Genomic DNA, 15,727 nt, shown 5'->3' on the forward strand with positions numbered 1-15,727 from the left:
ACAATGTTTCATTTATTTGCTTTGAAACGTAATGTGGATTTTATAGTCCTTGGCTTAAGAATGCTTTTGAACAGTTGATTTTTATGTATTTTTCGCAGACTGCTTAGAACACTGTGTAACTTAAACTGTGAGGTTTAACGTACGGAATCACAGTTGGCTAGAGGGACGCTGTAGTGAACGACTCTGGATGAATTTTTGACCGCTTGGAGAGAAAGCAAGAAAGAAAAGTTTACGAATATTCTCTTCCGCTAGAGTGTGCAGCCCGGCATTGTGAGGAGCTGACACTGGATAAGGGTTTTCTTTCGTCAAGCGTGAAAGTAGCCGCGTAGCCCATTTCGCATCTCTTAACATTGTCAATACGTCAGGGGATTGTCGAGAAATGCAGAGAAACTTGCCCCCTATACAGGGTGTTTCAGCTTACTTTAGCCAGATCTTTAAAACATGCTGATGCACTCTAAGACGACGCGACGAAATGCATGTTTCTCACGTTTGTATGTAGCGCGTCACGCTATATTTTGTATTTTGCTTAATTAGATAAATAATCACAGATTAATTAACCAATTTGTGCCAACCAACCTGTGCTGCGACCCTAGCGGCTGAGGCGGACACCAGAGTTCGTCTCTACTTAAGGGTGGAAGCTTCGACAGGCGGCGTCATTGGCAGCAGCGACGGCACAGTAAACACCTATCAAACTTCTGAAGGAACGAAGTTAGGAAAAAGAATTCCAATCCGAAAGTTGCAGAGCGCTTTGCAAAACGTCCGATTAGGCACTTTCTGTCCTTCCGTCTGTTAAGTATTAGTGTTTTTCAGCTTACTCCGGATGCCCGCAAATTACGCGAGCGTTTTTGAATTCCGCCCCCATGGGAATGGGGCCACCGGGGCCGGGACTCGAGCCCGCGACCTCAGTGCCCGGCAGCTTAACGGCATAAGCCACTGAGTCGACGCGGCGGCTCACAGAAGTAGCCGAAATTTTCATATAGGCAAAATACTCCGAAAGTATGCATTTCCTCTTGGGTTCGCCAAGTAGCCGAACCCCCGGTGTCCTGCCTCACAGTGGTCGACTGACGGGGCCCGCCCGGATGACGTCAGTCGAAACGCGCGTTGCGATGGTTACGAACGTAGCGTGCAATGCGGCCTGTAGCCGAGCTGCAAGACTGCTCGCGCTTGAATTAAGGTTGTTGGTGAGCAGTGTCCCTTTCCTTTTCCACCTCTCTCTCTCTCTCTCTCTCTCTCTGGGCAGCCGCCGTCTCCCCGCGCCAGCTTAGCTCGGTGCGCGTGCCTTGCAGTTTCTAACGGAGCGTGGCAAGGCAAGGACGTCGGCTGAAGGAAGGAAGGCCTTGACGCCGGCGAGCCGATGCTGCATGCATGCTGGCCGCCGTTGCTCGCGGGAGCCTTTCTTATTTTGTGCGCTTTTATTCCTGCTTTTTTTTTGCTTGCGTTTCCACTGCGACGGCAGTTAAACGAGTGTACTGACGCCTATATTTTCGAAGGAACTCCACCGTGCACCTGTCTCACACGTTCTTTTTTTTTTAAAGGACGGCACCTGGCAAGCGCGTAAGTTGGGCGGCGCGAGATTAAATTTTAATTCGATGCCGAAGTCGGTCGCGAGAACGGCCGGTCTCGGCGTCGTCGGCGATGGCGTGACGTCATGTTACAGGGCGAAATTTGCTGACGTTGCATGGCGATGTGGCTAGGCGTGATGGCGTCGCTCGTAGAAAAGTTAATGGGATTGCCGCGCGTTTCTTTCTTTTTCTTTTTTTTTAGCTTTCAGGTGTGGCAACTGTAGCGATATCGCTGGAACGGAGCGAGACTGCGTCATGACGTCATGACGCACCCATCTCCCGAATACGGAAACCTAAACTAACCCGTAATAAAGTATATAGTAAATTATTTGGGGTGCAGCGATACTTCTCACTATTTTTCCGGTGTTTTAAAGGGTTTGTACCTTTGATTAACGCGAAACAAATGACGAGGCGGGAAATGTCATGTGAGTGTTCCGCTTAGTTGCTATTTTGGAAGCAATGTAGTTTGTCATTCACTGAATAGACAAATTGACAAGTAGTTTACTTTGTGGAAAAAAACACAGAACGAAGGAGGTGGGATTGTCTCCGACAATCGAGAAAAATGCGTCGAAAATGAGAGTACTCCTTCAAAGGAGTACTTTCAAGGAGTTTCCGTACTCGGCAAATGGATGTGCCACAGCGTCATGGTACACTGATTCGCTTTGTTCCTGCGATAGCTTCGACTACCGTACGCGAACGCAGCCAGAAGGAGTGCGCACAGTTGCACTCCCTTTCTTTTTCTGTTTGGTTTTATGAGCACCGTCATCATGCCTAGCTTACTGCTGTATGTAATGTCAGCAAATGTCACTGTGTCATGATGTCGAGATGGTGCCGATGACGACAGGTGCGTCATTTTCAAAGCGCCTTCAGTGCCAAATTAACATATAACGCGTTTCCCGGCCTTCGTACGTACGAATGATCATTTCGCCTACGAGAAGCGTGTGATATTGTAGAACTTCGAAAATATGGCGATGCCTTTGAAAGATTCGTCAAAGGGTTGCGCGTTTGCAGCGATATAACGCATCGATAACTTTTATTGCGGTAGCAAGTGTATGGACATTACAGGCGGATTTCAGCCGTCGGAGTCGCCGTGCTGTTCTGTATAAAGTCCAAGGAGGAAGGCGGGGTGAAATCGCGCACTAGGCACCGTGGGAGGGAGGCGTGCGTTCTACTCCGGCGGCTGTTAGGCCGCGTGGGCCCTATCTTAAAGCGATCCGCGATGAGTACAGAGTCTAGGTGCGCCGGGAACTGATAGCTTCGTGTGCGCTGTGTTCACGCCGCTTCGCGTTGAGGCGAGAGACAGCACTAATGTCAGTTCGCTTGCTGCTGCTGCCGCTCTTCTTCACGCCATTGTTTCGCCAGCGAGTGTCCGCGGTCACCGAGTGAGATGTCTGTGACACCATGCCTGCTAATCTAGTTAGTAAGCGAATGTTTGCATGTTTATACGACCGATAAAGCTACTATCCCTAACGGGCTAATTTGGACTGGTTGGTGCATGTCGGAAGAGAACGAGTAACAGCGCAGACAACTAGACGTGACTGAGGCAGACGAAGCGCTTCGTCTGTCTCAGTCACGTCGCTTTGTTTGTGCTGTTACTCGTTTACTATCCTAACTTCCCGTAGCTGTCGCAGTTTGCTGTAGCAATCGATGCTTATCCTTTCGGGGGAAACTGTGACTTCTTTTTTCTTTCTTTTTGTGCGAACAAACTGGCTTACGATTTTGCGACCTTGTGCGCTTCACATAGTAACTTCAGTCAAGAGCTGTTTAGGAATGTAGGAAGATCAAGGGGAAGGTAATGTGCGCCAAATCATTGCGCCAAATCATGGCTGTAGGGTTGGCTCCCTTCCATTACTCAGGCGCACGGGGGTGCAGCATGATGCACAAGGAAATAAATATATTGGCTTCGTTATATTCATCGTCTCTGCATGCACGCTTAGCCGCAGCGCGTGCGAGCGGCGTGTGATCTGGGAAGAAGCGGCGCTGCTGTTCCGTGTTGCACCACTTGGCAACCTAGTTATGTGAGAAAGTCTACTTAACAGAATACCGCGAATGCCACAGCGTGGCGTAGTTGTGGCATTTATTTTAATGCAGGAAATAGCACAAGAAGAAAAAAAAATCGATGCAGAGGAAATGCATTGATAAGGTTATTGTTTATTGTGTTTCTGGTTTATGATTATTAAAAAGCTTCTTGATGTTCCCTTGGTTTCAATTTTAACCCCTTGGGGCCACAGGGATGAGCGCAGCGCGGTACATCATTTCTTTCGAGGAAAAAAAAACTTTGCAATGCTAATCGGGGGTTGTTGTTCGGAGCGCGCGGTTGGTTGCGCCGGGCGCTCCTAACAACGATCCCCGATCGCGCCCCAGGCCTGATATGCTTGGCCATTCGGATTAGCTAAGGTCCTGTAGGTGGACAGCACGAAAGAGACAGACAGACAGACAGACAGACAGACAGACAGACAGACAGACAGACAGACAGACAGACAGACAGACAGACAGACAGACAGACAGACAGACAGACAGACAGACAGACAGACAGACAGACAGACAGACAGACAGACAGACAGACAGACAGACAGACAGACAGACAGACAGACAGACAGACAGACAGACAGACAGACAGACAGACAGACAGACAGACAGACAGACAGACAGACAGACAGACAGACAGACAGACAGACAGACAGACAGACAGACAGACAGACAGACAGACAGACAGACAGACAGACAGACAGACAGACAGACAGACAGACAGACAGACAGACAGACAGACAGACAGACAGACAGACAGACAGACAGACAGACAGACAGACAGACAGACAGACAGACAGACAGACAGACAGACAGACAGACAGACAGACAGACAGACAGACAGACAGACAGACAGACAGACAGACAGACAGACAGACAGACAGACAGACAGACAGACAGACAGACAGACAGACAGACAGACAGACAGACAGACAGACAGACAGACAGACAGACAGACAGACAGACAGACAGACAGACAGACAGACAGACAGACAGACAGACAGACAGACAGACAGACAGACAGACAGACAGACAGACAGACAGACAGACAGACAGACAGACAGACAGACAGACAGACAGACAGACAGACAGACAGACAGACAGACAGACAGACAGACAGACAGACAGACAGACAGACAGACAGACAGACAGACAGACAGACAGACAGACAGACAGACAGACAGACAGACAGACAGACAGACAGACAGACAGACAGACAGACAGACAGACAGACAGACAGACAGACAGACAGACAGACACACACACACACACACACACACACACACACACACACACACACACACACACACACACACACACACACACACACACACACACACACACACACACACACACACACACACACACACACACACACACTTATATCGCGACTTGAAGCAGCGTACCGAAACCACAGTTTGTTAAACTGCGGTTAAACCGCGAGTGTGTTAAAGCGGGTGGTCACAGGATATTTGTTCATTCTAGTTATCATTCCGGCTTGGCACCTGTTTGCCGTCGTAGTTGCTGCGATTTCTCCATCCCGACGAAGTCAGTGCTGCAGCGCCACATAACACCAAAGATGTGTGGAGAAGTTAGCTTGCGGTTTAGGGTTGACTTTTTTCATAGCTTACACGTCCGGGGGTCGAGCACGACACACAGGCGAAAATATTTTAGGCCGGGGAACGAGGAAAAAAGAAAAAAAAAGGTACGAGCTTGTGCAGGTATGATGGTGATACTTGTTTGAAATGAAATGGCAAACAGCCTGACGAAAAGTGCCTACTGGATGCCCTGTTCTCTTAATACTTCCTGGTCCAACTCGTGTAATCGAGGGTGTCACGTTCAGGAAGCGAGTAAGCATTCTGGACTCTTTGGACACCACACGAACTCATTTCTCTCAATATCGATGCCTCCAATTATTTCGGTTCTAGAACAGCTGCCGAACTAAACAGAATCACTCAAGCTTTTTTTTTTTTTACTGTATTGCATTTATTCACTGGGTTGGTTTGTTGCTCTTCCTTCTGTGCCCGTGTTGGGGGGACGCAGATACAGTTACTTATTTCATCTTCTGACCAATCGATCTAAGACGAAGGATGATAGTGGATCATGAGACCCGCATGGTACCCGTGACACAAGATTTGTAACTTAAGGTGGCAGGCTGGGCCAGTTGGTATGCCAATATGTTGCTAGACAATTTGCCCGAAGCAGCTCTGAAAGCTATTGCTGTAAGGGGAAGCATGATGGTGACGATGCCTACAAGAGACAGCGCATAATTTTACACAACCGCGCTTAACAGCTTCGCTGTAACAGGGGACATCGAATGATGATGATAGACGTGGCACAAAATTTGTCCAAGTGGCTCTCAACGCTATCTCATTCCAAGGGGACACGCACTATGACGACGGTAACGGTGCACAGAATTTGACATGAGCGACCCCGCCTAAGACCTATCACTGGAGAGGAATAAACTGGGGCAGAGGCATCATCACGTGACCTTTGTACTTGCCTGCAGGACCGGGTGGGTCAATCCCGCCTGAGAGTTATCGCTGGAGAGAAATGGGCAGGGAAGTCATCACGTGACCTTTGTACTTCTCTCGTCTACAGGACCGGGCGGGGCGGCCCCGGCGGGCGCCGCGGTGGCGGGCGGCGGCGGCATGAAGTCGAGCCTGGTCTTCCGGGACCAGGTGGCGGCCATGGGCTCGTGGTTCGAGCTGTGGAACCCGTGCGAGCAGACGGTGGGCCTGTACTCGCTGCTGCGCCGGCTGGGCCCGACCCAGGCGCGCTTCCTGGCGCTGGTGCTTGACCGGTCGCTGGCCGACTGTGCCGAGCTGCGCCAGCGGGAGCGGCACGCGAACGACCCGGCCTACATCGAGCGGCTCGCGCATGAGTCGCGCGACCAGGCTCTGGGCCAACTGCTCGGCCTGCTGCCCTTGCTCGCACCGGGAAACCAGGCAGCCAAGGCGGCCTACCTCAGCCTCATACCGCAGGTGCGTGTACAGTGCCCGGTGCCGGTGGTGCGGCCCGAAATTTTTTTTGAGGTGGGGGAGTGGGAGGGTAGGGGCACGTTCTTGACAGGGGAGGGTGAAGAAGGAAAGGGAATGCAAATTTCAGGGGAATAGAGGCACGTGCCCAGTGCCTGCGTCTCTGCGGCTCCACCTTTAGCCTAGCCGTTACTGCGCATGGCCGACCGTGCGCCGTATCGCGGCGGGTGCAAAGGTCGGGTGAGCTGAGATGGCCAGTTGTTTCATGTGCACTGTCTTCCCGGCCACCTTGTTTTGGAGGTCGCGTTGGCCTCCTTTGACACGCCAGAGTTGTGACAGCGAGGGTTTGGATTGCCGTGTGGATTGCAGGGTATGCGGAGGTGTAAACGTGAACGTCTGGAGTGGTGACGCCACCCGGTGGTGCGGAGCTCAACCAGACAAACACAGCTATTATTACAGTTACCAAGTGTATTCTACTTTGCTTGCAGTGTAAATTTTTGGCAGTGGCGTAATCTTTAACAGCTCTGTGTTGGTCTGGTCGATTTCTGTGCCACCAGGTAGTATCGCTACTCTGGCCGCTGGCATTTATGCCTCCACTCATCTGGCAGTCGCCAAAACTGCCTGCATTGGCCGGAATACCGGACACTACAAAATCGTCCTGGCAGGTTCTGGCAGCCCGCGGGTAGCCAGGACCGTCCAGCGCGAGCAAAACGAACGCCCGGCGGAAGTGCGTAGCGCGGTGGGCGGAGCAACCCGAGAAAAACGAAGACGCTCTGGCTGGCTCTGGCAGCCCGCGGGTGGCCAGAAGTGGAAAATCGAAGAAGCCCAGTGACGTTCCCTTAGTCTTTCCTTGCGTCGCGAGCCACCGCGCTTCTCCGCATAAAGGCTCGCCGTGCATGCTGGCATATCGCGACGTATGGATAGCCCATCTCGCACGCTTTCACTCGCACCCACAGCGTAGGGAGCGCGGCCGCGATCGTAGCGATCCGAAGAACGGATCCAATCGCTATGTACCATCAAATTATGGGGATTTACGGGCCGAAACCACTTTCTGATTATGAGGCACGCCGTAGTGCAGGACTCCGGAAATTTTGACCGCCTGGGGTTCTTTAATGTGCACCTAAATCAGAGTACACGGGTGTTGTGCCTTGTCGCCCCCATCGAAATACGGCCACCGTTACCCGAATTCCTCCCCGCGACCTCGTGCCCAGCAGCCCGATACCATAGCCACTGGGCAACCATGGCGGGTTTGCTATGTACTATGGCTATATCGTTTCCAAAGTCGCGTAGTCTGAGTATTGTACTCTAGCACTGAAAGAAGATTCGACTCTAGCACTGAAAGAAGATTCGTAGTGAACTCCGCTACTTAGAGCACGAGGTCGTTCTCCGCTACTTTTGCCGACCTTTGTGAAAATATATCTACGCTTTCATATTGTAAGCCAAGGGGAACCAGGCGATGACCTGCAGCACAGTTTACGTATGCGTGGATCACGACACATCTACCTATGGCTAGCCCATCTGCAGTTTAGGAGAACCATCATGTGTGCCAGTCGTGGCCAGCCATGGCTTTTTGCTGTTGAATGCCTAAGCATTTCTATGCCTACCCAACGAGACATTTTCCCTTCACGGAAGACAACGAATGCAACCAGAAACTGCAATGGCTTGTACCTACGTAAGGTGGAGGCTATTATTATTATTATTATTATTATTTGAAAACACATGGCAGAAAAGATAAAGCGAGGGCAGGCTGGCAACTGCCACCGGAAGGGGCCCAACGCCTGCCTACTCTTCAGAAAGGAGAAGACGGAAACATAGTAATGGAAGATAGGAAGGAGGGAAGCAAAGAGGAAAGAAAGAGAAAGATGACAACTCTCACAAAAGAAGCAGGTCACATACAGCACAGGTCACACACTGTACAGGTCGCACACAGTAGGGCCAGTCACTGTAAGTCACACTACAACAAAATGTTAAAATGGAATACCGTCCGAGGTGCTGTCATTCAAAAAAATAGAACTATGCTACAAACGCGACCCTAAGAACAGTGCATGAATTCATTGAAATCACCCACACAACACACAGAACCGCATACGTTTCAGTCAAGAACAAGTTCAAAATAGATATACCCACGTCAACAGATGTAGCGGTGGTTTTGCAACAGCTTCGCTAAATTAATCCTAATTCACCTGAACACCAAAGCTCGAACTATGTTTCCTAGAGTTCACAGAAGTGCCAGGAGAAGTGCTTCTGATTGCGCATGCGCGCGCAGATGCGAGAGCGGCGCCCCGCGGTCGCGCTGATCTCTGCTCTGTGACCAGATGTAGCACTCACGCCATCACATCTCAGAAGCGCATTTTCATTTTGTCAACGGCCGCAAAGCGCAAGTACGCAAATAAATCAAAGCAAACGTCACTCAATACGCACACATTGAGTTTAGTTAGCAAATAACTCGCACAGTAATTCTTCGGAAAAAAATCATTAAGCAAATACTGGTTACGATAGCAGCGCTATCAAGTAGAGAGAAAAGAGAAAGTGTACGCGCACGTGGCTTAACTTTCCGGAGCTAGTTGGAATAAAGGAAGGAAATCAACTTTGTTCAAGGTCCTGCAGGCCACGAGAGCCTCGCCACTCTCCTGGGGTGGCCGTCTCCCACGACGGATCCGGAAGGTTGAGTTTCCTGGCGTCGTCGAGGACCTGCTGGACGGCCCAGAGTTGGGGAGCGAGTCACTTCACACAGACACTTGTACATCATGGCGCTTATCCGCTACGCGAGATTTACGAAAGAGCCTGTGGTTAGGTTAGCATTATAGACAAATATTTATGGGAAAAGTAAGCCAAGATAACGAAGAACTTCTACATATTGAATTAAACTAAGTTTGTTGAAGTGGTTCTCTACCAGCGCCCGTTTTTTGTGTCGAGTCTCTGTAGTGGGTCGAGCCGTTTGCCACATCTAAACCAACCGGCACAGCCAGTGGGATCCAGCCGACACACCAACCAATTGGAGTGGACCAGGCAAACAGTTGCTACGAACCAACCAATCATCTAGAACGAACCAGCCGATTCGAACGAAGCCAGCTGACCAACAGGAACCGATCAAGCAGCTAATCGTCCCTCAGTTCCTCCTGTTATTCGACTCGGACGGTCATCGCTGCTCTGTCCTCTCAACTCTTGAGCTCATAGCCCTGACCCATCCAGCCCTCTTCAGCGCCCGCGTCACAGCCTCATAAGGTGAGAATACGCGTCCCATCGAGCTGTGCGGGACGCGCTTGCGTTGAGGAGAGCTCGCAGAGGAAGATGCATACATGCATACGCTGTGGTCGCCCACGGATCTAGATCTGCCGGCGGATCTAGGCCTACGGTCTAGATCCGCCGCGGTTCACCAATGATAGTGAACCGCGGCGCGTGCCTTTTTCCGGCGTATATTATCCTCACAAGCGACGCCATGTTGTGCTTTATTTCCCTTTTTTTTTTCGCCGATGTTCGCGTCACGCTGCGAGCCACCACGGCTCGGAGAGCAGCAGTTCGAGGTTTGCTGAGCGCGACTAATGGCGGAACACTTTAACATTCGGCGGGCACGACCATACTTAGTTACGTCGGCATAGCGGCGAAGCGCGCAGGGCGTTTTTTTCCAGCTAGCTGTGGATTCTTTCAGCGCGTTACAATGGCTGAGTATATGTCCACCAGCCGGACAAGGCAGCAAGTCCCATGCTGCCTTGTCCCATGAGGCAAGCAGTGCGGAATAAATTTTTAGGAAGGAAGGGAAGACGGACACATCAGCATTTCTTCCCTTTCGTATTTCCGCGCGTGGTCTTAAGAATGGAATACGGGCTGGCCCAACAACACAGCCTTCCATTTCTTTCCAGCTTTCTCGCCGACCAGCTGCGAAGCAGAGAACGCTTCACTCGCTTCTCATCGACAGCACCGGAGTGTTGCGGCTCAGCCATGGGCGGTAAGTTCGTACAACTTACTAAAGCGAGTGTTTTACGCCGCGTCCAATCTAAAGTACGTCTCGTGCACGGGCATAACGTGATCATCGCGCAAATTCGCGAAAGGACAACACTTTACCTACCTAATGGTTAGGATAGGTGCACAAATGTTAGAAATAGTTTGGGTTATTAAATGGGCCCCGCACCATTACCACCTATGTGCATGAACAAGTCGGCGAGATGGCTGCGACGTGATGGCGTGCAATCAGGCTCGAACTATAGGCACACCTTTAGTCTGCCAGAACCGCAGAGTAGCCGTGGCCTCTGCGTGGCCACCCAGCCCGAACTGTACCAATGTTTCTTTTCAAAAGCTACTAATTTTCTTTGTCTGCAGAAAAACCTGCATGGGCAATGTGACGTTAACCCGAGCATTTTTTTTTTTTGTTTTTTACTCCTTGCGGCGTCGGCCGTTTCTCGTCACGGCGCAGTTTCGCCAAGGTCAACGTCAACATAGACGCCTGAGGCTTTCGCCTTTATAAATGTAGCTTTGCAAACCGCTTACAAGAAAGCACTTCTTCAACTGTACAACGTCTCGGGCTAGCCTTTCGTCACAGGGACAAGTATTAAGAAGTCTGCAGCCTTTCAAAGCATTCTTAAGATGGTACTACTGCACGTGCGCAAGCACATTTCGTCAGTAATTCGATACGGGCGTAGATGTCGAAGATGCGCAAACTACAAACTCGTGCAACCTGCGAAGCATAATCAAAACATAATCAGCATAATCACAACAGTAATCGCCATATAAACCAGTTTTCCTATAAATCAGATGTGAAATAGAATAAGTACGCATGTGCACTCTTGTAGCTTGACAAAAGTTAAAATGAGGCCGTGAGTGCATTAAAATAACCGCATTTGGCAAGGGAGACAGACATAGGTGATCAAATCTATAGAACGGGGAACAAGTACAGAGGCAGGTTCATAGCGTCGAGTCAAATAAAAAAGAAACATGGAATTGAGAAAAATGCCCTGAATGTAAAACGTCACGGTGTTCAGTTTTCACGAGAACGCGAACATCAGATTATTACATACCAGCTTCTTACAAATGTAACTAGCTTCCGTGTCATGCCAGAAAAAACACTAAGATGCGCAAGAAAATGAGGTTAAGTACTGGGCAGGCTTGTAAGTGCGACGGTGTTTTACCGCCGTCACTACAGTGTTAATTGCATAGATGCGGAAATATTCACGAAGCTCCCGCTCATGATGTGAGCGAAAACCAGATTCGAGTATCGTTGCTCTGATTTTTATCAGATGACTGACCTGGCATCTTGTCACCTTTTGTTATGGGTAGCTGGGAAAGTGTTGACATGAGACGTGGTTATTGAATCGCGTTCTAAGTTATGCGTGTGTTTGTGCAATACATTGCATGCTACGCAGTGCTCCCTTGAAGAATTTATTCGCATAACATTTTAGAATTTCCATTGAGTGTTTTCTAGTACTGCGTACTTTAGTTTCTATCGCTCACTTATTAAAAAATTAGTGAAAATGTGATTTTTTTCAAGTATACTGACAGTGGTTGCTTTCGATTTCCAGAAGAATCGATGATGGAGTCCACCGTCTCCAGCTCAACGGGCGGTAAGTCATTACCGATATGCTGTTGCATACGAAGTCCAGAAAGTTGTCCTAGCCAGACGAGATAAACGATGTCATTCCGTAATAGGGATATCCAAATATTTCAGAATAGAACGGATAATTTCCTTTGGAAATTTCGCATTACATATGCGAATACAATGGGCGTAGGCTGTTCCATTAGTTGGCAAAGGATGCAGAATGCGTTGCAATCCGGGCTGGCAATCGCATTACTCTCTACGCGTGGGATGTAGGGCTCTGTCACGGCTGTTCACGTTCTGCACACGGACAATGAAGCACCTAATGTGATAATTACGCGTAAAAGAGGAACTTTGTCATCCACTCGACAGTACGTAGCCGAACCTCGAGAGGAATTATATACAGGTGTCTACGAATATAAAACTCTGTGGTCGAAGAAAAATTGACTTCTCGCGGATCGAACCGAGGGCAAACGCCTTTCTGTGCGGTGACTCGCCCAACCGAGGTAAATATGGTGCTAGGCGGTCACCGAGTCAGCCAAGAAAGGCCGAGTCCTGGGCTCGATCCCCGACAAAGACGAATTTCTTTCTTTTTTCGACTACAAGCTTTATGCTTTTTTTGTTATGAAACCATTCCGGTTTATTTCAAAAACTTGGAGGACGCTTAAGCTTCGCCTTTAAGCGAGGAACGCGATAGCATTCAGAGACCCCCGAGTGGTTCTCACGCTTCCCGGCAACTGCAGCTTATGTAACTGTAATGCTCACCGGGAAACGCTAGCGGGAAACGCTATGCACAAACGCGAGCTTTCTGGTTCTTTTTTTTTGGGGGGGGGGGGGGGTTGTGCAAGGAACCGACGGGGCAGCGCCGCTCCTACTAAAGTAGGCCTCGAACGGCAGCTGGGAAACTCCATCGCGATAAAAGGGGTTCGTGTTTAGTTTGCGCTGTTAAGAATGGCCGTACGGGCCAGCTTTCAGCCCGCTGCACGTGTTCCAAGCCCACCAGACAGGGATCCATTCCGAGAACTGCGGACGGGCCGGCAGCCACGTGGCGCGCGATCAGCTCAGGAAATTGGTACTTGGCGGAGCCATCCGGGACAAAGTAGTTCTACGAAGCCCTCTGACGTCGGCACTGAAAGCTGGGCGGTACCGAGAACTGCGGATGACCGGCAGCCACGTGGCGCGCGGTCAGTTCAGGAATGTGGTACTCCGCCGCGCCACCCGAGACGGAGCACAGTTCTACGAAGCCCTCGGTCGTCGACCCCGGAGCCTTTGTGTGTATGGGCTCGAACGTGTGTGCCTTTCTGTGTGTAAACGATACTGCGGAACGGCGGCAAGTTTACAATGATTGGACGAACCTTCCCGACCATTCCTGCTCCGTCCACGCCGAACGATAACGTCGACCTATGACGTCAAGCGGAGCGCTTATAAGCAGCGTTTGCCGGCTGCTAGAGTGTGCTCGTGTCGTGGTCGTTGTCGGGAGCTGAGGGCTCTGTCATACTAGAAATGTACTAGTGAGCTGTGTGCTCGTAAACTGTTTGCTGTATGTTAGTTTTGCGGGCTCCATATGGGAGTCGCGCTAGTCTGCCTATGTATCTTGCTTAAACTGTTAATATGTAAATAAATCCTGTTCACCGAGTTCCTGTCTACGACCTTCATCTCCTTCAAATGGCGGCAGCGGCGAGATAGTCCGACGACTCCTACATCTGGTCGACAGCGGTAGGACCGTCCGACGAATCTAATAGCGCGTAACGGAATTGTTTTCTCGTATATTCAAAATACAATCCGACGCCATCATGTCTGTAGGTTGTGCGTAAATCACGTTTTACCATTTTTCTCCTTATTTTGCCTTGAGGAGTTCAATTAGTTCGGGAATTTTCTTGCGCCACGTGGAGGGCGTGCGTGGTTGGGTATGCGGGGTTCGAAATTTTTTTTTGCCGAAGCGTCGTCCGATGCTTGGCGCCGGGCGCGCGATGTCGTCGCCGTATTTTCTGCGGCGGGCTCCCTAATGCTCTCTCGCTAAAATGTTGTCGTTTCTTTGCAGCCTTGGCTGCTGTCGGGAGGATGAGAAATTTTTTCGTTTTCCTGATTCTTACTCCACGCATGCTGTAGGCTTCAGCAGAAGCGATTTGCAGGATTTCAATATTTAGCATACAAGCTTTAAAGGGTTAAAACATCTTAGTGACAAACACTCGTTTTCTGACCGTTTCTAGTTCTCTGACCTTCGCCATACTACGATCACTAGTGAACTATAGCTTCGCCATGTAACCGCAGCCCATATGTACATAATGTGCGTTTTCGTGCCTTTCGTTTTTCTGTGTTAGAATCCAGCCAAGTTGGTAAGTACGCCATCGGAGACGGCATCAGTTGCGAATCCCTGCGTAGAGTGCTGTCCGATCTGAGTATGGCGACGCCTCGTCAGCATTCGAGCGCATGTACCAGAGCAGCTTCAATTTATACCAAGGGCATAGCGAACTACAGCCTGAGAACATTACGGTGGCTTACACATATTCTTCCGTATATCACAACTAGAGCAAACGTTTTCGCGCTCACTACTCGTGCTCAAGTTTAGGTACGTGGCCACTTTCTTTTTGTCTACGTTGTTCAATATATCATTTATTTCGTTGCTTGCCCCTACTACGTCTCGCAAGTCTCTTGAAGCGAAGAGAGTGTGTGTGTGTGCGTGTGTGAGGGGGGGGGGGGAGGGTGTTGGCTAGTTGCTAAGACATTTTGTTTTTGTGTGAACTGCGCTAAGGACGAGACACCGAGGTAGATGAAGACAAGACGAACGCGGGCTAACAACTGGTTTATTAAAATAACACGACGCTGCCTTTTCGAACTATGCGCATGCCCAAGCCAGAGCATGAGCACGTGACAATGGGACACTGCCTTTGAAGCGCCGCCGAATGTAAGAGGCTTACACAGGCGACATCCTTGCGCAGCGGAATAAAGTTCTGGGTGTAGCTATAGGATTAATGTCGGGTTTAGATAGCTTCCTTTTGGCTCGGTACATCATATTTTACAGTGGTACGTGACATATTAGGACCCTCGCGCGTAAGCCTCGTATACCGTAAATTCAGCAGCCGCTGAGCAGAAGACGCGGCGCGGATGAACACATCTCGAAGGGCATACAACGTCCCCACTGGCTAATGAGTCTTTTAAGCTCCCACAGTGCTGGAAACGACTTCCGAGATGCAATGTAGATTGACCGAAAGAAAAAAAAAAGAAAAAAGAAAGCGCCAGTAGGTTTGACATGGGCACACATCACACTAGAGAAGGGAGCAGACAGAAGTCAAGGTAAGTATTATGTTCGGCGTATTAGTGTATAGTTTCTTAGCGCAAAAGCTCAGTAAAGGATGAAGGAAAAGGTCAAGAAGAGCGCCAATTTCTGTCCGATTTTCTTGTTATATTTCCTTTACTGACTTTTTTGCGGAACAGACAGACAGACAAGGCATGCGCTTACGTACTCGAAACTAAAGTTTATTATTTAGCGCAGAAACGGTTTTTGTTGACGTTTGCCACAAACTTGGGGATGCAACAGAAATAACGTCATCGTCAGCAATAACGACAGGGCGGGATCTAGCCCACTTCAGGCTAAACTACTATCCGTTTCTAACCCGACTGCTGGGCTAAGT

The 15,727-nt window shown here is 49.8% G+C and overlaps 1 protein-coding gene and 1 long non-coding RNA gene across 2 annotated transcripts; both read left to right on the forward strand.

Moving 5' to 3' along the window:
• Positions 1-2,387: 2,387 nt before the first annotated feature.
• LOC129385524 (protein Smaug homolog 1-like) lies at positions 2,388-8,879 on the forward strand. Its single transcript, XM_055072160.1, has 3 exons — positions 2,388-2,406; positions 6,192-6,574; positions 8,835-8,879. The coding sequence occupies exons 1-3, from the start codon at positions 2,388-2,390 to the stop codon at positions 8,877-8,879; spliced, it is 447 nt and encodes a 148-aa protein (XP_054928135.1).
• A 301-nt stretch (positions 8,880-9,180) lies between these two features.
• Positions 9,181-12,124, forward strand: LOC140219352 (uncharacterized). Its single transcript, XR_011895565.1, has 3 exons — positions 9,181-9,793; positions 10,429-10,514; positions 12,082-12,124. It is a non-coding gene; the product is annotated as an uncharacterized lncRNA (long non-coding RNA).
• Positions 12,125-15,727: the final 3,603 nt, after the last annotated feature.

This window comes from Dermacentor andersoni, chromosome 7, assembly GCF_023375885.2.
Source record: "Dermacentor andersoni chromosome 7, qqDerAnde1_hic_scaffold, whole genome shotgun sequence".
NCBI lineage: Eukaryota > Metazoa > Arthropoda > Arachnida > Ixodida > Ixodidae > Dermacentor > Dermacentor andersoni.

Coding starts and splice junctions, on each gene's coding strand:
- LOC129385524 (XM_055072160.1), top strand. Junction 6,575..8,834: donor ACCTCAGCCTCATACCGCAG/GTGCGTGTACAG, acceptor ATGCGCGCGCAG/ATGCGAGAGCGGCGCCCCGC.